This window comes from Rhinolophus hipposideros, assembly GCF_964194185.1.
Source record: "Rhinolophus hipposideros genome assembly, chromosome: 26".
Classification (NCBI taxonomy): Eukaryota; Metazoa; Chordata; class Mammalia; order Chiroptera; family Rhinolophidae; genus Rhinolophus; species Rhinolophus hipposideros.
The window spans coordinates 18,356,662-18,380,706 of NC_138072.1; the positions used below are offsets into that span (position 1 = coordinate 18,356,662).

The 24,045-nt window shown below is 36.3% G+C and overlaps 1 protein-coding gene across 1 annotated transcript in view; it reads right to left on the reverse strand.

The window, feature by feature from the left end:
* Window positions 1-24,045, reverse strand: part of WDR64 (WD repeat domain 64) — a gene marked incomplete at both ends in the record, with an annotated part of 83,094 nt that overhangs the window by 21,591 nt on the left and 37,458 nt on the right. Inside the window, 11 exons of the mRNA XM_081039414.1 lie at window positions 1,613-1,718; window positions 3,025-3,164; window positions 3,728-3,764; window positions 4,704-4,773; window positions 5,864-5,965; window positions 8,557-8,687; window positions 12,121-12,297; window positions 15,365-15,537; window positions 17,539-17,662; window positions 19,926-20,074; window positions 22,810-22,936. Of these exons, the coding sequence (XP_080895540.1) occupies window positions 1,613-1,718; window positions 3,025-3,164; window positions 3,728-3,764; window positions 4,704-4,773; window positions 5,864-5,965; window positions 8,557-8,687; window positions 12,121-12,297; window positions 15,365-15,537; window positions 17,539-17,662; window positions 19,926-20,074; window positions 22,810-22,936 (1,336 nt within the window). The remainder of the gene's footprint in view (window positions 1-1,612; window positions 1,719-3,024; window positions 3,165-3,727; window positions 3,765-4,703; window positions 4,774-5,863; window positions 5,966-8,556; window positions 8,688-12,120; window positions 12,298-15,364; window positions 15,538-17,538; window positions 17,663-19,925; window positions 20,075-22,809; window positions 22,937-24,045) is intronic.

The window sequence follows — 24,045 nt, forward strand, 5'->3', positions numbered from 1 at the left end:
AATAATCTAAGTTCCACCTTAGTAAACTAGAAAAAGAAGAGTAAATTAAATCTAAAGTAAGCAAAACAGAAATCATAAAAAAATTAGAGCAGAAATCAATGAAAGAAGGAAATCAATATAGAAAATTAATGAAACCAAAAGTTGGGTCTTTGAAAAGATCAATAAAATTGATAAACAACTAGCCAGGCTAACTAAGAAAAAAGGGAGCGAATACAAATTACTAATATCATAAATTAAGAAAAGACATCACTTCAGGTTTCATGGGCACTAACGGGATAATAAAGGAATATTATGAATTTTATGTGCACAAATTTAATAACCTAGGTAAAATGGACCAATTCCTTGAATGACACAATCTGCCAAAACTCACATAAGAAGATAGACAATTTGCATAGGCCTATGTAATTAAAGAAATTGAATCAGTAATTGACAATCTTCCAAGCAGGAAGCACCAGGTTAAGATTGGTTTAATCCTGAATTCTACCCCCAAATTTGCCTGCTTTTAGATTTCTCTGCTATTCTGCTATAAACAGAAACAATGTTAATAGAAACTATGGAGACCGACAGATAAGTAAACGAAAGAAGCCAAGAGTATCAGAATAGAAAAGGACTGGTGGTGGGCAGTAAAACCAGATAAAATAAAGATAATCTTAAATTAAATGTAACTCCAATGATAATACTGAACGCAAATAGAAATGATTATTTTTCTATAATCTTTGGAAGACTCAAATAATTGTTGGTGCAAAGTGGTTTGTTGTGACTTTTATAACAAACTTTTGAAATAAAAAAAGTTCCTAAAAGAGAAGATGTAAAATTTAATTATTAATATAACAGTATCCGCATGCATATCTCAAGATTACATTAGCAAACAATAAGTGAAGTGGTGGGTGTAGAAAAAAGAGAATGATAAAGTGGGCTAAGCTTTCTGTTTAATTGAAAAGATGCTGTTTCCATCTACATTCTAACAAATTGGTTAATTTTTTTTGCAAAACAAAGGTAAACACTAGTAAAATTAAAAACCACATTTCCACATACATGTTCATTCATACACACATAATCTTTAAAAGTATAAGAGAAATGGAAAGAGAAAGTTAGGATTTATTCAAAAGATAGAAGAAAGGAGGCATCAGAAAAAGAATAGTGTTATATGAAAGAATTAAGCCCAACTATATAAGTTATAACAATAAATAAGATAAATAAATACAAACAATGTTTGTATAGCAACAAACAATAAAATAAGTTCCCCATTGAGAATAAATAATCCCTTTCCTCTCTATTTTATTCCACTACTCCCTATAATAATGAAGATTAATGTCACACAACCCCTCAAGATTGAAAACTTTACATTCTTCCCAGTATATAAGGTAAGGGGATGGGTAGTCCTATACCCAATTTAAAGATGGAAGAAATAAAATGTCTTGCTCTAAGGAAAGAGCTAGGAATGAAATAGGTTCTTCTGACATTCATTCACTGTTCTGCTTATTCAGCAAGCTATTCATGAGCATCCCTCTTATTGTTTTGTATGAAATAAATGCCACATATTTTCTTACTCCATTTTAATATCATGGAGGTTAAGATACCTGTGACTGACTACATAAAGGTAATGACTTACCCATATTTCCAGTCAGTAGTATCCTGGTACAGGAATCAACATACAGGGATGTCAGAGAAATGGCAGCATGTTTTGTGAAAGGTAGCATATTTTTCAGTAGTTTTCCCTGAATAAATTATGATAATAAATTTTATAAAATATTCATATTGGAGTTGAGTTTCTCTATAAATAATCTATCTAAAGAATTATCTCTACAACTAAAACATGATTCTCTGTAATGAAAATAATTTGAAACTATCCATAAGACTTATTTTCTTGAAATTAAATATTAATAAAGGTATAGACAACTGGTAATTATAAATATCTAGACTCTGATTATTACAGATCATCTCTGCACTTTGGTTCTTTTTTTTTTTTTTCTCTTTTCCCTCCTTTTTGGGGATTGTGTTTTTCTACTTCTCATGACCTTTTCATGCAATTCCCAGACCTCTTTTCCAGTTACACATTCTCTTTTTAAACAAACTTTCTTTTCAGGTTTGAGTGTATCTCACTTGTTTTAAACAATAATGTTGTATTTGATTTTTGACTTTTTGGAAATATCTATTTTTAAATATTAGTGCAAGATTAGAGATTAAAGAGATTCAACAGCAGATTGCTTTTCAGCACTTAATGTGTCAATATTGGGAAGGATTTCCACATTCATTGCCTAGAGAATTAACATCCAAGCTTGAGAAGAAAGAATTTGAATCTGCTGCTCATTTCCTGAGATTTACTTCCATATAATGTTTTTCCCCTTTTATTTCTCTCACTCTTTTATTTCTCTATCAGAGAAAAGGCATTGCTCCATGCTATAAGATCATCTCAGGGAGAGTTACTGTTATAATATTTTATATTTTCAAACCAAGAGTTTCCCCTAATAAGCTAGGATTCCATGACAGACTTGGAAGTGAAACCACAGCACACAGCCATGCTGTGTTATTAGATCCCACTATCTGCTGCTTTCTGGGTTTCCCTCTGGGAAGGTACCACCTTCCTTGCCTCTCTAAGGATTTCACTGTCATCATCACCAGTCTACTCAAGATCCTTTCTTCCGTCATCTTCTGTCCTCTCAATTCAAACTCCGCCCACCCTCCATCCCAACTCATTAAAAGTTATTTTTTCATTGTAAAATGTTTAAGGACACTCAATGCAATGTAATAACTTCTCCTAATAGTTTGAATCACTAAACATTTATGTAATCTCAACACTTCAGTGTTCTTATATTATTTTACTACAATGCACCATTAATACCCTTTAATATTTAAATATCCAATGAAATATTTAGTGGCAGGTGCTCATAGCTCAATATAAAGAAAATAAACAATGCTACAGTTGGACGCTAGATGGAACCTTAGAAAGCTAAATTTCATGTAATAACCCTTTTTAGTCTTTCCCACCCTTTGCTATTCCAAGTAAATAACGGGCCTCATCACCTCTGTAGTCCACAAGCGGAGGTGTCCGTCCTCGTGTGCAGTGACGAGGATGGGTGGCTGGGCATCGGCCACACTGGTGTCTTCAGGATGTTTTTTGTCCACTAGCTGTTGCTCTCCCACCATGACATCTATTTGCTCACCTACTGAAAATTAATGAGCTACTGTGGTGTTTGCAATACTTGGAATTTAAAATTTTATAGAATGCAAAAGGGGAGGCAGGTAGGAAAATAGTAAAAACAGCCCATTGTTTTCCCTAGAATTGTTTCTTTAACCTCAGAGAATTTCAATCAGGGCAGAGAATAAAACAAGCATTAACAATGGAATCCCAGATCACGAGAAAAACCTAAAGAGCTTATTTTTGATCCCATTGCAAAGCCTATGCACTATACATAACAGCTAAAACTATATATAGAGCCAGGTTAAGTCTTGTATGTACAGAATGGCTTATGAATCTAGTGTAAGTTTTAGGAAAATGTGCTGGAGATTAAGAAGCTCAGTCATAGTTTGGATTTTTAAAATCTAGAATTAGTATTAAAAGGACATCATCATAATGGAAATTCTGCCTCTTACACTACTGAATCCTAAGGCACCTCAACATTCAGTCACAAAAATAATGTATATTTATTAAGAGTATTCTATCGCCTAACTCCTTATTGCAAAGGAATTGCTTTATTATTAGGAAGAGAGGGGATTTCATACTGACCTTTAGCCTCACTGTCATGTATGCTCTGTTTGCTTCCCTGAATTAAGGGAGAAAAAGAGAAAATAATTCTATGACGTTGTAAGGAAATGAGATATACTGGGTCAGTAGATTCTTTAGATAGTTACATTTACATTTCTAAATTAGTTTTAAAGTTATTTTTGAATTAATTCTTTGAAAAATGTATTGCAGAAATTTTCACATTCATAAATAGAGCATCTGTAATATGTTTTCCTAGTGGCTCAGGTATAACTCAATGAGAGTAATTAAATGCCTAATACGTGCCATGTTCTTGGTGTACATCATTTCGAATTCTGTTAACAATCATGCACGTTAGGCTTATTATTTACTTTTTATTGATATAGAAACAAACTCAGAGATTAAGCACTGTTTCTAAAGCTAATCAGATAATATCCGTAAACGGAGCTGTTGGTTTCAAGTTCAAGTCTGAACCTTAAATCTTTATAAGTTTATTCTTTCCATTAAGCTAGTGGTTGTAGAAAAATTTTGCAGTGAAAACGTCCGTTTAAACAAAATCCTAACTAGAAATGTAATGTGTAAAAATAAATAAAATTGGAACTGAGAACACAATTTGAAAACCATTGCATCACATTTGGTGTTGTCTCTTCCCCCATGAAAAATGTGTAATACTTTTTAGCAAAAGAGGTAGTCTAAAATTACTAAAAAAAAAAAGCTTTCTTATTTTATGAATGTAAAAGCAGCATATGTAATTTATGTTATTCATGATTACGTATTGATTATTTGCAGATGTGAAAACCTTCAAAAGTAGGGAAAAAGGGATGAAAACAGTTTAGACTTTGGTTTTTAGGGAAAACAAGAGCTTTTCATACACACATAGCCACAGAGGATTTTCCCCCATTACCTTCTACCAAAGGAGGGGCTCAAATGCAACAAATCATTATTTCTGAACCAACATTGAGTGCAGCAGGAAGACATACTCTCCCTATTTCTTGCTTACCTTGCTGCTCTGTGGACCCTTACTAGAATCACACTGGGATGAAGAGCATATGGAATCCTGACTTGACCGTCTACAAGAAGAGGGAGAAAGCCCAAAGAGGAAAAGTTAAGATATTGTGTCAGACTCAAAGAGTGCTCTTCTCTATTTTAATTTCAGTTGATTACTTCTTTCATCATCTGTAGATACTGAACCATGCACTTATAAAACAAAGCACACCTTATATCTTGTGTAACAAATGTTTATCTGTCTGGTGTTGGTGTTGGAGACTGCTGGGGAACCTCAGGAATTAAGATTTATTGCTGCCTGGGTTTTGGAAATGAAGATCTGTCTGTCCCATGCTAAGACTAGACTTAGTGTCAGAGGCTCTGACATGGCAGTGGTGGGCGTGGGGGTCCTGAGTCGCCTGGCTCACTTCTGCTTTGCATTTTCCAGTTCTGTCCTGGTCCTGACTCTGGAATGCACTGCTGTAATGGGCTGAAAATTGCCTTAGGGTTCTGGAACAAGCATATCCAGAGCAAGTTCTCAATGACTATCAGAATAAGGGAATTTCAAGTCAAGGGGTAGAGAAGGTGTTATATTCTGACTTACCTCTGGGGGACCCAAAGCTAGCACAGATGCTTTCGATTTCTCTCTAGAGATGTATTTACCATGGCCTATGGACTGAAAATCAGAGCTCTCAAGCAAATACGAAGAGAAAAAAATAGTTTGTCTTAAACATTTCAACAACAATCTCCTGCTCTCTCAGAAATGGATGAAGACTGCTCACTTTTGGTGGATGTTGTATGGGAACTGCTGCCACGTGATCTTTCATATTAGCCCTGCACATCCTCTCCTCTGCTTCACATCAGTGCTCATAGAGATGGATTTTGTCTACAGGTGTGGTCAAGTGAGCATGTTTCATCTCTGCCTCTGTTAGAAAGGCTGCTCTGAGACTGACACAGTAAGGGAAATTAGATCCCCATGCAGCAAATTAGATCCCTGGGGACCACATACCTACAAATGACAGGGACCGGGAAGAAGGCTGAAGCCAAGGAGTCGACCCAACTTACGTCTTCCCTGAGTGGTATTTTCCTTAATGCTGGGGCGAGGAGAACTGTTTTTATATCACCCACAGTGATAAGTCCCCGACAGTGTTTCTTGACCAATAAGTACTGAGTTACCTGGCACATTCAGGGGTGCGAAAGAGGAACAGAATGTCATTAATTCTAAAGCGCTTGGGATCCAAGTCAGGGTCCACAGTGAAGCAACCTTCAGGTCTGTACCTGGAAAGAGACACACATTTCCAGAAGAAACATTTACAAATTAGGTGATTCACATGGCTTGTGTATCCCATGTAGAGTTAATCAACTCCTACGATGCTGATATCATTGAACATGAAAACCCAGAGGTATAGCGTTGGAACACATCTTCGTTAATAAGGCTCTGTATAACAACATGATCATTTAGTGTTTAAAAGTCTTTTTAATTCAACGAACTGGTCTAGTTTTCCTACTGATAGGTCAGAGAATGGGCTTATTTAGCCTCCTCTAAGTTTCATACAGTTTAAAGAATAGAATTCTACTCCAAAATGGGGTGGCAAATTTGAATAAAATATGGTTCCTGCCATCAAGGAACTTAGAATTGAGTGGAGAAGATAAGCAGGAAATTCAGTGATTACACTATTCCTGTTGTTCCAGTCTCCCACTGACCCCGATTCCAAAGTACCACACAGCTTCCTAGGCAGTTTCCTGGGCGCACAGCGATAATGCCAGCTGCCTGCCCTGGCACTTCCTGCTTGGCTCTGAAAGCCACACTTCACACTCCTCAGAGCAGATAGACCTTGTAGCGAGATGTTCCTTTTCCTTTAGTGGAAATTTCCTCTGCTAATTTGGACTGATGAGCCACGAAGGAACCTCCTGAGAGTGGGGCTAGGGGTCAGGGTGGGGCGTGAACCAAGGTCACAAGAGGAGCCTGTGGGCCTGGTGACTTGTTGAGCTCAAACTTTTAAGGTATTTCTGCCTGCAGATGAGCTGGATGGTGAAATGGATTATTCATTAGCAAGAATATTTTCTAGTTTTGGCCCAAAAAAGCTTTGAACAGAAACAGAAGTCCTATTTCTCATGGCTGGTAATCTTAGGCAAAGTTTGAGGTAGATTTAGACGTGGCCTCCACCATGAATATGGAAACCATCTTTCACTTTAGAGACTAGAAAGCTGGGCCTAAATTACATTGGACTGTTCTGTGCTGAATTATATGTTTTGCAAAATACTCCGGTGATTCTAAATCAATTGTTTTTATGTAATCATCTAATAAAAAGGGGACACTATGTATGACCCGCTATGGTCAGTTATTTTTCTCTGATTGGATGTTGAATTTGCATGCATTCCTTGGGCATGCAAAATGCCTAGCACTTCAACAGGGAGGATCTCCACCTTTAAGTTAGACATAGTCTCAGGGTAGCGTCCCCCAGTTTAGGCTGTGGCATCAGGACTACGGTCTTCGCCTTTTTCGTTTACCTGATTTCCCTTAGTAGTGAATCATGTACAAACTGCCATTTAAAGTGTGAGGACTACATTAACAAAATAGTGAGAATTTATATGGTATATATAGATATAGGTATCAAATGACAAGTACACAGTCTGTGAGAAAAACCTAAGAGCAAGGGTTAAAGAGAAGGAAGAGATGACAGGAATTCTAGGGCCAGGGACCAAGAAAACATGGGCTGAGGTACAGAGGGAGGGGTCTGCAGAAAAGTTTAATTCAACTAGAGGTCCAAAGGAGGATAAATACAGGGCCTAAATAAGAAAGGGATATGTCCTCTCAAAAGTTGGTTAAAAGACAAGACTCAGATTTAGATTGGAAAGCGGCATGGAGTCCAGGTAGACCAGTAGTATGTAAGGCACTGTAAAGAGAGAGGCAGTGATTTCTTTTGCATTTTTGTCTTTTTTTTCCTTGTTCTCTCCCACTCTCTTCTCCCCTCCTTTATATTTCTTCCCTTCCTCCAAATGCTTAGAGATATTCGATTTGACTGTTGTCCATCAATCAAGGTTCTTGACCACCTTGTACTTCAAAATACAATATTACAAACTCCTTTGACATAGGGTGTTCAAACATGGCCCCTGCTTTCTAGCGCAATTGTGCAACTGTGGAGAGCTTATTCTTTGCAATCCATCCATAGCAAACAATACAATGTTACATTATTTCCTTTATAACCAACGGTAAGAACATTTAAAAATGGATGGCAGGGGTAGGGTAACATTTTTGGCCACGGTGTGGAGATCTAACTGGCTAAGATTTAGAATGCATATGCCATGCCCTTGCTAGCATTGATCTATAATAAATTAGGTGTGTTGTGGTGGTGAATAAGAAGGAAAACCCATTGGGACTGCCTCTAACCATTTGACTTTGGTGACTGAGTAGATGGTGGTGTCATTGGAAGAGATTTGGGGGGAGGGGGAGGTTGGGACAAAGTTTTGTGCATGTGGGGTTTTAAGGGTCTCAGTGGCAATCCAGATGATAATTGCCAGATCTGTATGTTTGAAGCTCTGGGGAGATTAGAGTTTGAAATTATGTATTTTAAGTATTTGTTGAGGTTATGAATTTGGACAAGATCACACATGAAAGCATGAGTGAGAAGAGTAAAAGTGAAAGCACTTGAGAATACAAATACTTAAGGCTCACCTTATTCGTGTGATTCTGGGATTTAGACACTTAGAATATAGTCTTCTTCTCATGATCACAACTTCCAGGAAAGCCTTCCTTGAGAGTTATTCCCATTTTTATTTATTGCTTTTGTTTGTTTGTTTAATATCGAATATTACTTTGGCTTTTCTGCAATACAACTTATATTGTTTAAGGAAAAGATGCAACTTACACTTCTTTGACAGTAAATGTTACAAAATTCCATAGGATGATCACACCATGTAAGGTTCCAGCAGCTATCAAATTATATCCTTCTACTTGTAGTAAATCAATGCAGTTCACTTCTGTACTAATGGCAGGATTCTGAGGAGGAAGGAGACAGACTCACTGACCATCATGAACATGGTGTCTTACCACAGTGCAAATGCTATGTGTACACTTTGTTCTATCATTAACTTAAAACAAAATGTCTTATGATTTTAAAAAAATTATTAGAGTTGGCTAACAATATTATATTTATTTCAAGTGTACAACATAGTGGTTTGACATCGCTATCTATACCTTATGGCATGATTACCATAAGTCTGAAAACAAAATGTCACCATGCAAAAATAATTATGGTATTATTGACTATATTCCCTATGCTGTACATTTCATCCCTGTGACTTCTTTATTTTATAACTGGAAGTTTGTATCTCTTATTTCCCTTCACCTTTTCCGCCCATTCCTCTACCTGTTCTCCTCCATTTGTTCTCTGCATCTATGAATCTGTTTCTGTTCCATTTTGTTTGTTCACTTGTTTATTTTTTTTAGATTCCACATATAAGTGAAATCGTGGCATTTGTCTTTCTCTGTCTGGCGTATTTCATTTAGCATTTACATTTTACTCTGTTTGAAATAAGTCAGACAGGATGGACCTCTTGGTCCATCCATGTTGTTGCAAATTGCAAGATTTCATTCTTTATGGCTCAGTAATATTTACTCATACATACACACACATTTACATGTATTTATATAATAGTCCCTCTTCTAGGAATCTATCCCAATGATAGATTAAAAAATTGAAATGACATATGCATAACCTATTTGTTAAAGCACTATTTGTAATTGGAAAAGATTAAAAACCACCCAAATGTCCACCTACCGGGGACTAGTTGAATAAACTACAGTACAACTGTACAAATGAAATACGTACTATAGAACTTTGAGCAAGAAAGCTGGAATATCTGTAAATCCACATTCATAGCCACAATAGCCAAAAGGTAGAAGAAACCCAGTGTCCATGGGCAAATAAACAATATGTGGTCTATACATATGATGAATATTATTCCTTAAAAAAGGAAGGAAATTCTGACACATGCTACAACATAAATGAACCGTGAGACATTATGACTAAGTGAAACCAGCCAGTCACAAAGAGACAAATACCGTCTAATTCTGCTTAAATGAGGTGTCTAGAGTGGTCAAATTCATAGAGACAGAAAGTAGAATGGTGGTGGCCAGGGGCTGGGAGAGGTTTTGCAAAGTGAACAGAGTTCTGTGGGTGGTGAGGGTTGCAGTCATAATAATATGAATATATTTAGTACCACTGAACTAAATGGCTAATGGTAAATGGCTAATGGTAAATGGCTAATATGGTAAAATATGTTAGCTGTTTTTTACCAAAATTAAAAAAAAGATGAAGATGTCTTACAATGATCTCCAGAATGTATTATTAAATAAAATAAGCAAGGAATATAAAAATGTGTGTAGTTTCCTTCCATTTGCTTAAGAAGGGATGAGGGGATACAAATATGGATAAGTATTTGAATATATTTTTAAAATATAACACTGGAAATATAAATCAAAAGTTGAAAACAAAAGGTTAACTATAGGTTAGGGAGGGAACAAGGTGGAAGGGACAAAAATAGACCTTAGAACAGACTTGTTTTTTTTTTTTTTTTTTTTTAGAACAGACTTGTTTTTTATATTTGATTTTGGAACTATTTAAATGTTTTACATACTAATTAGACAAAAATAAATTTTTAAAAAATAAAAGCGGTGTATAGAGATGTTGGTACAAGGATTTCAAGTAACTTTAAAGCGTAGTAATTTGACTGCATGTTCCAAATGGTATATACGCTAAGGACAACAAGAACTGCAAAGAAAACAAGATGTTGAACTGCTTCAACGATCGTATTTCTAGTAATTTTATTGTTTTTCTGAAACTGTAATGTTTCAGAATATTCAATATAATACATATACAAATATGCAATATAATATACAATATATATAATATGTACAATATAATACATATAATACAATATGGCATCAAATCCTTTGCATTATATAGGATATATTATATAAATAATAGGATAAAGCAAATAAGTAATTATATTGGTCTGGTTTGGAACAAGGATTTTCTGTGAGAGAAAAAGATATAAAATAAAATTAGTAAAAGTCATGTTATCTTAAATTTGAATGGGAATATCAATATGAACTAACAATGTATTAGTTACATTAAAAAATTGTAACTAAATTGTTTTCCTAGCTCTGTTTATTGTAAAGTTCTAAAACAAAGGGTCATCCTGGTGGCTGTGGGCATCTCCAAAACTCAGATTGCACTTTCTTAACACTATTTCCCACTAAAAGGGACTAGGGTTTCTTGGAGAAATGGTGGGTACTAAATCTAGAACAAAAAATGTGCAAGGTGAGTCTGGAACATCTTGTCATACCTGGAAACTATTCAAGACCATTGGAGTCATGTCAAGGAACTGAGGAGCCTGAGAAGGGTCCAGGTAGCTTGAGGTGGGACAATTTGAGCATCAATCAATATTAATAACAAATGCAGTTGACCTCAACACATCAAGAAAATTTAAATTTGTGAGCTCATAATGATATTAAAGAAAAAAATGAAATTCACTGACCACCTTTGGAGGATGCTAAAGAACCTATTCCTTATTTTGAAAACTGATAAATATCGGGAAAGAATCAATCAGTTATTTCTCTATATGAACTATACTTCAATGTAACCAAATAGTTGATAATAGTTTTTCCTTAAGGATACATTCCAGCTAATAAATGAATCAGAATGGTAGAATGGCAACTCTGAATGAAATAATAGACATAGATAGTAATTATCAGATTCCAAAAAAGACAATCAGTCATTATGTGAATCTTGATGGAAGTACCTGACACCGTATACTATGGTGACCTCAAGGGACTATGGAGTCTTATTAAAAAAAATATGAAACCTACGTCCAATTAAGTCACCAGATATAACCACTAGATTAAAAGAAGTAAAGAAAACCTTAAATTACACCATGAGGGTGCAATCAGCAAAATCCAGAACATGGGAAAGTATGGCAACTGTCTAGAATCTTTAATAAATAAATTGCAAGAGAAAAAAAGAGAGACAGAAATATATTTATAGATTTAAAAATATTTAAAAGACTTATCAATCAAATGCAACAAATGAACCTTACTTGGATCTGGGTTGAAACAAACTGTAAAAAAAATTAGGAGTAAATATGGGAAATTTGATTTATTATAAATAAATCTTATAAATCTTATAAATTATTTTAGGAAATATTTGAGAAAATAATGGTATCATTTTCCTTGTTGAGTCATTGTTTAGAGATACATACCAAATTGTTTAGGGATGAAATGACAAAATGTCTGGCATTTGCTCAAAATAATCTGTTGGTGGTTCAAGCTAAGTGATAGTACATTGAAGTTCAATGTATTATTTTCTCTACTTTTGTATTTGTAACTTTCCATAATACAAAAGAAAAAAAAATCAAGGAATGAAACTTACATTAACAGGTTGAGGAAGGTTTTTCTCAACTATCAACTTTACATCTGGGAATGGACTAGCCATGCTCCGATCTTTGGTAGACATCTTCAGATGCATAATATGATTCCCACCTTGTAGGACAGGTACAACATCAGGCAGCTCCCATATCACCACGAGACAGATATCATCTTCCTTACCCTTTAAGAGAAATCCAGTGAGTACATGAAAAACTCAACTATTTTAAGTCCTATCTATCCCTCCCTAATATAATTCCTCTTTCTTCTTCCCGCTCCAGAAGTAACTAGTAATCTGAATATGGTTTTAGTTATATAAGTTTTAAAACTTTCTGTATAAACATATACATATATCCCAATACACATATATATTATATGTACATATATACACGTACATATGTAATGATACTGCTTTCAGGTTTTTAACTTGTTTATAAATGTTATAAAACTGTGTGGGTTCTTCTTCAACTTTATTGTTTTACTTAAAATTACATTTTTGAGATTTGTACAAATTATTACATGGAGCTATAGTTCATTGTTTTTGACTTTATAGTATTGCACGAATATACTACAATATATTTATCCATTCCCTTACTGATGGATGTTCAGGTTGTTGTCCATTTTTTGCTCCTTGTTTTTATGGACAATTGCTATCGTTTCTAGAGCAGATGCCTGGGGTAGAATTATCAAGTTGTAAGAAATGCACGTTATCAACTTTACTAGATATTGCCAAACGACTCTTCAAGGTAGTATTATCCATTTACACTCCCACTAGGAGAGGATAAGATTTCTCCTTTCTTCACATTCTTGCCAAAAATTTTAGTTGATTAATTTTCTGGACCATCTGATGGGTTTGAAATTGGACATTTTAAAAATTAATTTAAAAATATATTAATTATATTGAGCACATTTTCCAAATTAATGAGTTGGAAAAAAAAAAAAAATATATATATATATATATATGTTTGTGAGCCATTTGGCATTTGGTTTTCCTTTTCTGTCCTTTGTCATTTTTCTCTTGGGTTGTTGGTTTTAATTCTGGATTAGTGGGATTTCTTTAATTATTCTGGTTTCCAATCTTTTCTCAGTTACCTGAGATACAGCAGTCTTTTCACAGTATATGATTTGCCTTTTCACTTCGTTTTTAAATACAAGTGTTTAGTTTTAATTTGAATGTAGTAAAGATATCTTTATGTTATCCCATCTGTGAAAATGTCCTATCTCCCCATATTTTCAGATTTTTTAAATGTCCTTAAATTTTTTTTTCCATAGAACTCCTGCATATTTTTTGTTGAATTTATTTTAGGTACTTTATATTTTTATTTGCTATTGTAATACGATCATTTACTCTACTATCTAGTTGGTTAGTTTTGATGACATGCTGTTAATTTTGAATTTTCAATTTTTACGTGGGAAAAAAAAGCCACATTTTCAAGGTCGACTATTTTGCTAGGAGAGCAGGGCTTTTTAAGTTTAAAAGCAACTGCGGTAAAGTGGAGAGGATATTGGTCAAAGTGTGAAGACAACAGATTTCTAGTCTTAGTTCTGGTGAGAGATTGAACAAAGTATGTATCTTCTTTCCTTCTTATTTTCCTTACTTGTAAAATGAGGACTTTGGCTAGTTGATGGATAAAATCCTTTCATTTTTTTAAAGCTTTATGTTTCTAGGTGATCTAAGGTCTCTGTTATCTCATATCTATGCCAATTTAAATGGGCCAATGGTACTCCTACTTACAGTTGATTTTTTGGTTAGAGTTTGTGCCATTGTGGGATAAGGAGCAATGTCAGCTACATCCAAACCGTGAGCAGACATTAATGTCTAACAGCTTAGTTATATTACTGTGCCCCCTTGATGGTTTGAGTTGACTACAGGGACTTTAATAGGTTTGGCTGAAGCACTTAGGACAGTAGCTATCAGACTTTCTGAACTTATTGAGCAGTCAAATTTGTAAAACATTTGGAATATTGACTTAGAGTTACTAACATTTAATTTGACCAAGAGAGGACACAGGAGAGATGGGAACTAGAAATTCTACTATCATCATGTTATGAAAAGAAAGGCTGTATTTTAATACAAAAAAAGTAGGAAAGATAGAATCTTGAATTTTAAAAAGTAAAATTAGCTTTATGAAAAATCATCCATATTTTCTTCATTTCACTTCTAATCGGTGAACCTTGTATATCTGACTGGTATTGGCAGGTAACCCTTTAGGAATTGGTGCTTTAGGAAAATAGCAGTGAGCGTAATGCTAAAAGCATGTGTTGTATTAATTGTTATATGAATTGTTTTGCTTTAAGGGCCTTACAAATAGGGCTTTAGGAGTAAGCTCGTAAGTAATGTAGATAGAAGGAAGGGTAAACAAGGAGAAGTAAGTGGATGTTTTACAGTGTATTACCAAGAAATTCCTTTCTGCAGTGCTGACTTAGATTGTTTAGAGAGCACGGGAAGAGTATATTGAATCGAGGAAGTTTTTCTGTCCTTTTTTCTAGCAGTAGCTCTGTCAGTCATCTCAATCAGTTCTGGTACCCTAAGTCAAGATTTATTTTTCTGATCTTAGCTTTCAGAAGGGGGATAATAATAATAATAATAGTAATAGTAATAGTAATAATAATAGTAATAATAAAAGTCCTTGAGTTCTAGGCAGGGAAAGATCCACTCAGTAAGCAGGATAAATGACCTAACCTTCATTTTAAATATAAGAAGGCATTAGCATTCTAATTACCCAGGTGGTAATAGACTCACAGGAAAAATAAATTGGCCTCCTCAAACCTCCCAACACAGCCCTGAGCAGACTGCATCATTAAACTTAAAGTAAACAAAGCAATTTTGATGACAGACTGAAAAAGTGAGTTGAGTTTCCCTGAATGCATTTTGGGTTATAAGGGACAGAGAGTAATCATTGCTCCCTCTTACAGAGCCTGCTGGGGAGCAGTTCTGCATGTGAACTATCCCCAGATGAGGGTGTATAACATTGTCAGAAGTGGCAGTGGTGTGTAAATTTAACCAGAGGACCTGACTCATCCTTCAGCAAATGCTGGATGGGCGGGATGCTGTGGCTGAGCAACTCTTCTGTTCTGCTCTTTGCTTGGACCTGGGCAAGGTGAATTAGGGCCATCTGAGGAAGGTGGGTGGACAAACACCATCCTCAGCTGGCTGGCAAGAGAGGAGTTAAATGGGAACTGTCCACAGACTCAGCTGACGGTCCCAAGAAGAGCAGGTAGAGTGCAAATATAAAAATGGGATCGCAAACCTGGATCATTTTGATCTTCCCATTGCGCTCCAAGGCAAGGATCAGGTGCCTTTTTTCCTGCGCTTTCAGGAAAATCAGGTGTTTCAGCCAGTGCTCCTCCTCCTTCCAGTCCTTCCCTTCCGGCAGCACTTTCATCTCCTGCCCGCTGCCAAAGTCCCAGATTTTAACTGTTCCTGTGCACACAGAGGAAAGTCTTTGTGGGTAAAAATAATTGCTAGAAAGCTTGGCTTTTGCCTCAGAGAAAATTGATCTAATTGAAAGATTTCTGCCAACAAGGCATCCTATATTTATTTCCTAATGACATGTGAGTCTCCCTAGCCTTGAGGTGCACAAAATATATTTCTGTTTACCTTGATTTGTCACAGGCTAATGCAAAACTGATGGAACAGGACTAGTCAATGTCTTGACATTTGGGAAAATTTTCATTGAAACTCTCAGACTCTCTTACCTCAGCTTTCTGTCTTCAGTGGGCCTTTTCTGCCTTTATTTTCCCAATGCTTTGCTAAATAACCCCCTATATCTGTCTCTATATCTAATTTCATGCCACAATTATTAATAGTAAAAGATCATTGCAATAATGTCACAGTTCTGAAGGTACTGACGTGTTTTAGAACTTTAGCTCTCTGACACTGGGTAATAAAAAGTTTCAGAGAATCCCAGCAGATAGGAAACTATCAAGTTTTGAGAGTTTTTTTGTTTTGTTTTGTTTTGTTTGTTTATTTTTTTGGTTACATGGGGAAAAATACACAAGGAGTGTTGACTTTCTTTTTACATTTGAAATCATAATTGTTTTTAAGTTAACTTCATTTAATTTAGAGGATTTGATGAAAGGGCCAGGAGCAGTGATAATCAGTGTGGTTGTGGAATGCTTATTTCTAAGTAAAAACTCAGTGTAGAGAATTATCTTCCAACAGGGGTTCTTATGGAGGTCCCTAACGGTCAGATCTAGTGGACTGTCCTGCACAGCACTTGGCCTTCCATCCCTTACCTGACAATATTTAAAAGAACTCTAGACTCTAGCACTTACAAAATAAAATATCACTTGGATGACCATAATACCATCTCAGTCATACTGAACCTCTTCGTGCTTAAGTCTGATAACGGTTGTGTACATTGCTCAGAATTTCTATTATGACTAATTTTCACATTTGCAGTGGGATTGTACCTCTTTAGCACACAGTGGGGTGTGCTTCTAGAGCAGTGGGATTGCTTTCTTAACAACAGTCCCATGTGAGGAGCAGCTGCATTTATTTACACACCATCATCTCAGCAGTTACGATTTCATTTCAGGTGTATTATCTGCTCACACTTTCAAAAATCACATTTTTGCATCAGGATATTCACTCAATCCATCAATTGGCTTACAAGCCAGAGTTTATTTAGTAAATATGTCCCTAGAATAAATGTGCTTTGTGTAGTGCATGCATGTTGCACTACAGTAAAGCAGTTCTTCCCTGGGAGTTCAGAACAAGATGAGGTAAGAGAGGAGGGAGGCTGAGCTCCCGAGTTCTAGGGAGTTCCATGCAATGCTCCACAGCATGATGAGCATCGAACAACATGGCACAACCTGAGCTGGATATCTTCTTGGGTGCACATGGCACATGCCCACAAGGAGCTCATGCATATAAACAAGTCCAGTGGAGAATTCTAGGTGTTATACGACCAAGTTGGTTGGCTATTTTGTCTGGCTCCCCAAATGTACTGTCAATAAAAATATCATCAGCAAGCACTGAAAATCCAATGTCTATCTCTTAGCTGATAGTACCCAAAGTAGAAAGATACAATGAGTCAGTGCAACACAGATCAGTCCCACCAAAGATGGAATAAGATTGTATATGTGAAACTTATGCAAACTGTAAAGCAACTGTATAAGTATTAGGTTGGTGCAAAAGTAATTGTGGTTTAAAAGGTTAATATAACTGCAAAAACTTTTGCACCAACCTAACATAATGTAAGAAACTGATTACTTTGAACATCACTGTCAGGACATTAATGACAGTGATTAATTAGAGAAGAGTTTATCACTCTTCAGTCAAGCACTGCAGTCTCACTGGCATGGTTACATATCCCAGCCTGACTCATTTTGTCCCTGTAACCCAAACAACTAACGAGTTCCTAGAACAAGTTCTCAGAACACTAAAGCAGGGAGGCCATATTCTGGATATTAGTCTGACCGTTATATGCTCCTGTAGCAAAAAGAAATCCACTTTCATCAATAGCTGCTGAAGTGAGTTCCACATTGAAGCCATGAGGGTCTAAAATCTGGTATATTTGGAGGCCAGTCTCAAGTTCCCACACCTGTAGGTAAGAACAAAAAAATCAAATATGCATATGCCCTCATTGTGTAGTAACTCTGATGATCTCTAATAACGTTTATTATCTTAAATTTACTTATCTAATATTAGTAACTATTTCACCTTAGTTTGTTTAGTTATTTTCTAATTATTCTGTGTCCTTGAGTTTTAAGAGTCTTTCTTGTAAAGAATATTTACTGGGTTTTGTTTGTTTCTATAATATGATAGTCTATCTTTTAATTCATAAAAAAATTTGCAATATTCAAGATAGCCTCAAAATTGGTACTATGCACATCAAACACCTTTCCCAACATTCTGCCATGAATGTTGATTTGATCAAAGAAAATTCTAGAAGATGCAGTGATACCTAATAGTTACTGTGCTATCCTGGAGCATGTTTGTTGCATAGATAGGTGGCTGAGACAGTCAGTACTTTATTCCAGGAAACCCCTGGCTGTGGAGGAAGTTGTCAATTGCTACTGTAAGCGTGAAGCAAGATAGAAATATAACAGCGATGAGTTCAGCAAAAAATCAAACCGCATTTTTTTTCTCTGTTGACACTCATCCAAATTAGCTAGGGGTCACTGGACTGGATCTGTGGTTGGAATCTGAAAGAACCCTGAGGAAGGAGCTTACTAACTTTTCCAAGGAGTATTCTGATTAGGGAAACGGGCCCAGCTCCTGAGACAGAGAGTGAGAGGAAAAGTTGGGGGGAGATGGGAGGAGCGGAGGCTGAGACTTCAGAGAAGCCTGTCTGTGTAATTAGGCTGAGTGTGACGAGAAAATCCAGAGCATGTCAAGGCTTATCATTATCTCGCTTTAGAAACACAGTCAGGACTTTAGTTATGCAGCCCCTCAGAGTCTGAATCTCTCCTTCTTCATGGAGCTGCCAAGTTCATATGTAAATGACACTGCCAGTGAGTAATAAAATTAAAGTGGCAACACAGGATAACTTTGGTTCCACTCAAGTTATTTGGAGACAGTGGCAGCATAAGCAAAGGGCCAGACGTGGGAAGGTGCATGTTCCCCCAGGAACTGAAAAATGCTGTTGCAGCTGGGGTGAAAGATGGAGCAGGAGGAGCTGATGAAATAGTACGCTAGATAACAGAAGGCCACCCTCTGGGAAGTGGTGGAGCCTATCTGAATAGAGCCAGTCTGGCCCCAGAAGCCGTGCTCTTAACCTCTGTGCGCCCCTGGGTATAGACAGAGTCCTTAAGGGAGAAAGAGGACTGTGTGTCACTGCACAGATAGGTTTCAGAGGTCACTCATTTCCTGCCTGATGTGTGGTCCCTCTCCACCCAGTCCGGTATGGACAGTCACCTAGATGTCTTCCTCCCACCTTGCTTTACGGGGAAGACATTTTCCCCTTAAGAGGTCATGTTGCATGAAAGCAGGACAGGTTTGTTTTAAGTTCCCTCTACTTACTCTGTAGGCATGACCAAAAATAGTGATAACTGCACTTAGGAGATTTGGCCTGAGGAAATCTCCAGCAGATATGCAGAGATCAACGACTGAGAAGGGATTTGGGGGTTTGCAGAGGAGTGCTCTCTACTGCTCCCTGTCTCCTTTTGGAGGGCATGCGTGGAATAAAAGGACAAACACCAGAGGCAAACAGCTTTAGCCATCACTGCTACATGACTGCAGTGGTCGTAATTACACATGCCCTTAGGACGGTCAAGTACCCTGGCCTCTGGGGAACAGTCATGGCAGGGCCAGAGGAATGCAGATGGAAGGACATGGGGATTCACATCAGACAAACCTGGGTTCATATCCCAGTCCTGACGCTTACTAGTTGTGTGAGCTGGGGCAAGTTGCTTGATCTTTCTGAGCCCTAGTTTGTTCACCTTTAGAATGGAAGGAACTCTGTCCACAGAGAACGATTGTGAGGATTAAATAAGGTCATGGGTGAAGGCACTTGGCACATATCCCACACCTCTAGGGGTTATGGGAAACATCTATCAATTTCTTTCCCTTCTTAACATACCCTCTTTCCATAGCTCAGTTAAAAAAAATTACATGTATATGTACTAGTTCTCTTTGACATATTTTCTTTAAAATTCCTATTTTAATAGTAACAACTAGCTTTATTTACTTAATGAGCATGTGACTTAATACCAAGGAGTCAGAGCTGGCTTCAAATACTTGTTTTCATATGTGTTCATGAAAGCTTAAAAATAGGGTCTCATGAGACTCAAAGACTTATCAGTAAGAAGAGAAAATTCTGTCTGCTTTGCCTTTTTCTTTCTGAAGAGTCAATATGTACTTACCTTAATTATGGATTCAGAGCAGATAGTAAGTACTTGGTGAAAGTATTTGTTGTAAAGCATGACATTGATTTCTCGTTCATGAGTGTGAGGAACCTGTTTTGTGTCTTGTATGATCCGAGTCAAAGGATACATGTCGATAACATTAGATCCTGGAACAGAAATAACAATCTCCTAAATACCCAATGTTAGAAGTTTTGAATCATCAAGAATTTTATCCAACCAGTTGTGTTTAGAAACAGCCAACCAGTGAGATTAGTAATATCAATGCCTGGGAAGTCTAATGATGTGAAAATACATTTATTTACTCTAAAACAATTTTGATACATAAAGCAAATGTGGTTCTGCCAGAGAAAAGCATTCATTTTGGGCTTCATTAATTTTCAAGTGCAGGACATTCGGATTTCGTTGCTAACCTCTTTGTAGTGACCCCATTTCCCTATTTTTTTATAGTCTACTTTTTTCCTTTTTAGAGTGTCTACCACACACCTCTCCATCTGGTGAAGAGCAATAATGGAGATAGCTTTCTGCTGAAGGTAAGCTGCCATTTAGTGATTGCAATTTATTGTTAGAAAGACCTTTTCAATCAAAGCATGCTAAATCACATTGTAAACATGGTCTTATTAAATGTAAGCAATGAGAATGATTGCAAGCCAGTTCTTGTAACATTAATATTAAATAAGATTAGTTTCCAAATCACCATAGTAAAACAGATGGAGGGTAGGCATTCCTTACCTGCATTCTTCTAAGGTTTGGCTTTATAGTAATACAGTGATCTGTGAGTGTGACTAAACTCTCAAATCTTGGTTAACTGTAATGTCTGGAAATATAAATAAGAATCCCAGTACATCCCGTAGCTCAAACAAAAATGAAATCTCTTCCCAATTTTTGATGTGGATATTTTTTCCTTTGCTTTGAGTTTCTTTAGTTTCTCCAAAGAAATCTCAGCTTTAGGAAAAGTTTCAGCAGCAGTTACTAAACACTTTCCTAAGGTGTTTAAATTTTAAAATAAAATCTGTTCCAGTGTAGAGAATGCCTGCGATGCCTCTCTTGAGAATATTTTTCAGTTCAAATACCTCAATATGGAAATAGGAGGAATATCATAAACAGCTAATCAAATAACACTTGAAGCTTCTTGGTAGACCCTTTAATGCTATATTGACCGTGACTAACTTTATTCAGAACTGTCTTCAACAAATCTAAATATTCTTATGAAAAGATGGCAATCCTCTACATTTTTGGCACCTTATATTATAGCTGCGGAAATAATGCAATACTGAGAAAGAATGTGGATTCAGAAATCAGAAGCTGTGGGACCCGAATCCCAGCTCTGCCTTTCAATCTTGAGTGCTTCTACTAGACAGTTAAATTGTTTGATATTCAGTTTTGTCTTTTATAAAATAGGATAAATAATAATTCTTACCTCGCATAGTGATGGTGGAGATCAAATAAAATGAAGTACATGAAAGCACTTTGTAAAAGAACTATACAAATGGTCGCTGTCTTAATAAGAGCAATAACAGTAACACCACCAGTGACAGTGACAGAGCATATTCTATGCAGTATTTCCAGAATGTAGTGCTGCTGGAATTGGAGTTAAGAAGATCACTATGGCTGCTTCATTTGAATCAAAGCACGAGTTAAAATCTGAGAGGGAAGCTTCATGTGATTCTGATGTCAAGTTGACAGCTGTAGTCAATGTATGCAATGTTAGTGATGAAGCAATATGCAGAGCTCTATATTTTTGTCAGCAAAATACTATCACAATTACATAAAATTAGGAAGAAGTCTTAATTTTCTGTCCCCCCCCTTTTTTTTGTCTCGATGCTTGAGTCCTTAGTAACTTAGTGATGATAAATGGGATGATAAATGGGAATTTAGTGATGATAAATGGGATGGAAATGATGAGCCCAGTAATAAAACATGCAAGTTGGGGCACTGAGAGAGAAAATTTGCTTGTAGTCATTAGTATGTTGTTTTTAGGGATGCTTACAATTAGAATTTAGTTGTTTAACAAGATGTAAAATTATGTATCAAACATGAAGTGCTAATTCACTCCTAATCCAGAAGAAACTGAAAAGTTCAAAATAATTGTATTTTCCAACAGCAAAGATAGCACCAACCACTTCCCTGCCCTAATTTATCCCAGAGGAAATCAGATTAGGTAGTCACTGGAAAAATGCTTAGGAAATGCATTCTGGGTTGGTGTTCCAGTAGGAAGAGTGTTATTAATATGGTCCTTCTTTCTTCTAAAGCCTGAGGGTATGCATATAAACAGTGTTCAACCTAAATGCACAACAGCGTCCTTTGTCTCTTTAGCAAGCATGTGTTTCTAAGTCAGAGGCAACAAGAAAGGGAGGCCATAAATCCATTGGCATCAGCACTGGGGATCTATCCTCAGCGCTGTCCTCTCTCTCCTCTGTTCTTTGTCTAGAAGCCTTTGTACTGAGTAACTATTGTCTCAGTGTCAGAATGCCTGGGGCCAAATTGCCTCTCTCAAGAAAACAGGTGCAGCCGCTCCAAAGTAGACCATATTTCTGCACCCAAGAGTAAAAACAGACCTGAATTTGCCCTGTATTAGCAACAGATTACATCCCACTTTTCTGCTTAAACCACACCACATCTTCCTAGATTCAAGAACTTAGAGCACTGACATGGCATTTTCAGAGAAGCCCAGCTGCACATTTAACCCACCAGCCATGGAAATACGAGGAAGAGTGGAATTGAACTAAAATGTATTGTGATAAATCAAGGTTTATAAATTCCCCTTCTAGTTTTTTGTTTTTCTCCAAGTTTGTACTCAAGGGCTAGTTAAAAAAAGGTGAAACGTCAAGAGATGAGTTTTTGCCATTAATCGAGTACACTTACCTGTAATAAGTACACTTACCTGTGATAAGCAAGCTGTGATTGGAATCATATATCATGGAATAAATCTGCATGTCTCCTGGTCTTCCCTGGCTGTCATGGAAGACTTGTAGTAGAGAAAGAGTCTGTATATCCCACACCCTGAAAACCTGGGGGAATAAAGCATACAGCTCACCACTTTTATACTTTACCTTCTCCACTCAAATCTATTTACGTGATGCATTTCCAGTCTGCAATATGCTCTTAAAAACTTGCAGCAAAGTATGATTTATATGATGAGCTCATATTTGTTAAACTCTAATTTGGTTCGTAGTTCAATTATTGTCCATTAATATCAGAGGAAAATAGCAGCAGTGATTAAAAAATTTGCTTAAAACAACTGGAGTTTCTATCATTACAGAAGGCAAGGGAAAACATAGTGTTTATTATTCTTTAACAATTTGGAGAAATAATAAAAGACCAATTACGACTTATAGTTCAATCAAAACCACATTTCTCTTTACATTATGGATTAGAAAATAGAGGGAAGACATATTTTAGGTGGGGTGTTTCAAATTGCTCTTTCATGGCTTAGGAAGATGGGAACATATTACTAAATGAGTTTTCTAGAAATCTAAGTGAGGTTCCTAAGAACACCCCCTCCTCCTGCCCAGAGATATAAGAATTAAAGAAAGCAGTTTTGAGGGATGTATAAATATAGTAATAGTATGGGGAAATAGTTTATTGAAACTCTCCTTTGAGGAAGGAAAGGGAACTATAATTACTCAGCTAGAACTTGGGATGATAAAACAGAATAGAGAGAACAAATCCAGCAAAACTAGGTCAAGTTTACCCTTTGCCACTTGAAATTACTGGTCTTACTCTTCATTTTCTTTTTTAAACAAGTGATAGCATGATTAAATTTCAGAAAAAAAGTGTGATTTCTTCAAGGATTATATTTCCTAGCATGCATCAGCCTTAAATAATATTTTCATATTAAAATAGTTGTTATTAAACTATTAAATTAAAATATTTGTTGAATAATTGGAGAAGAATAGATGTTAAGTCTTCTTTGAATGTTTGGTAAAATTCACCTGTGAAGCCATCCGGTCCAGGACTTTTGTTTCTTGGGAGTTTTTTGATTACTGATTCAATTTTGTTACTAGCAATTGGTCAGTTCAGATTATCTGTTTCTTCTTGATTCAGTCTTGGAAGATTGTGTGTTTCTAGGAATTGCTCCATTTTTTCCAGATTGTCCAATTTGTTGGCATATAATTGC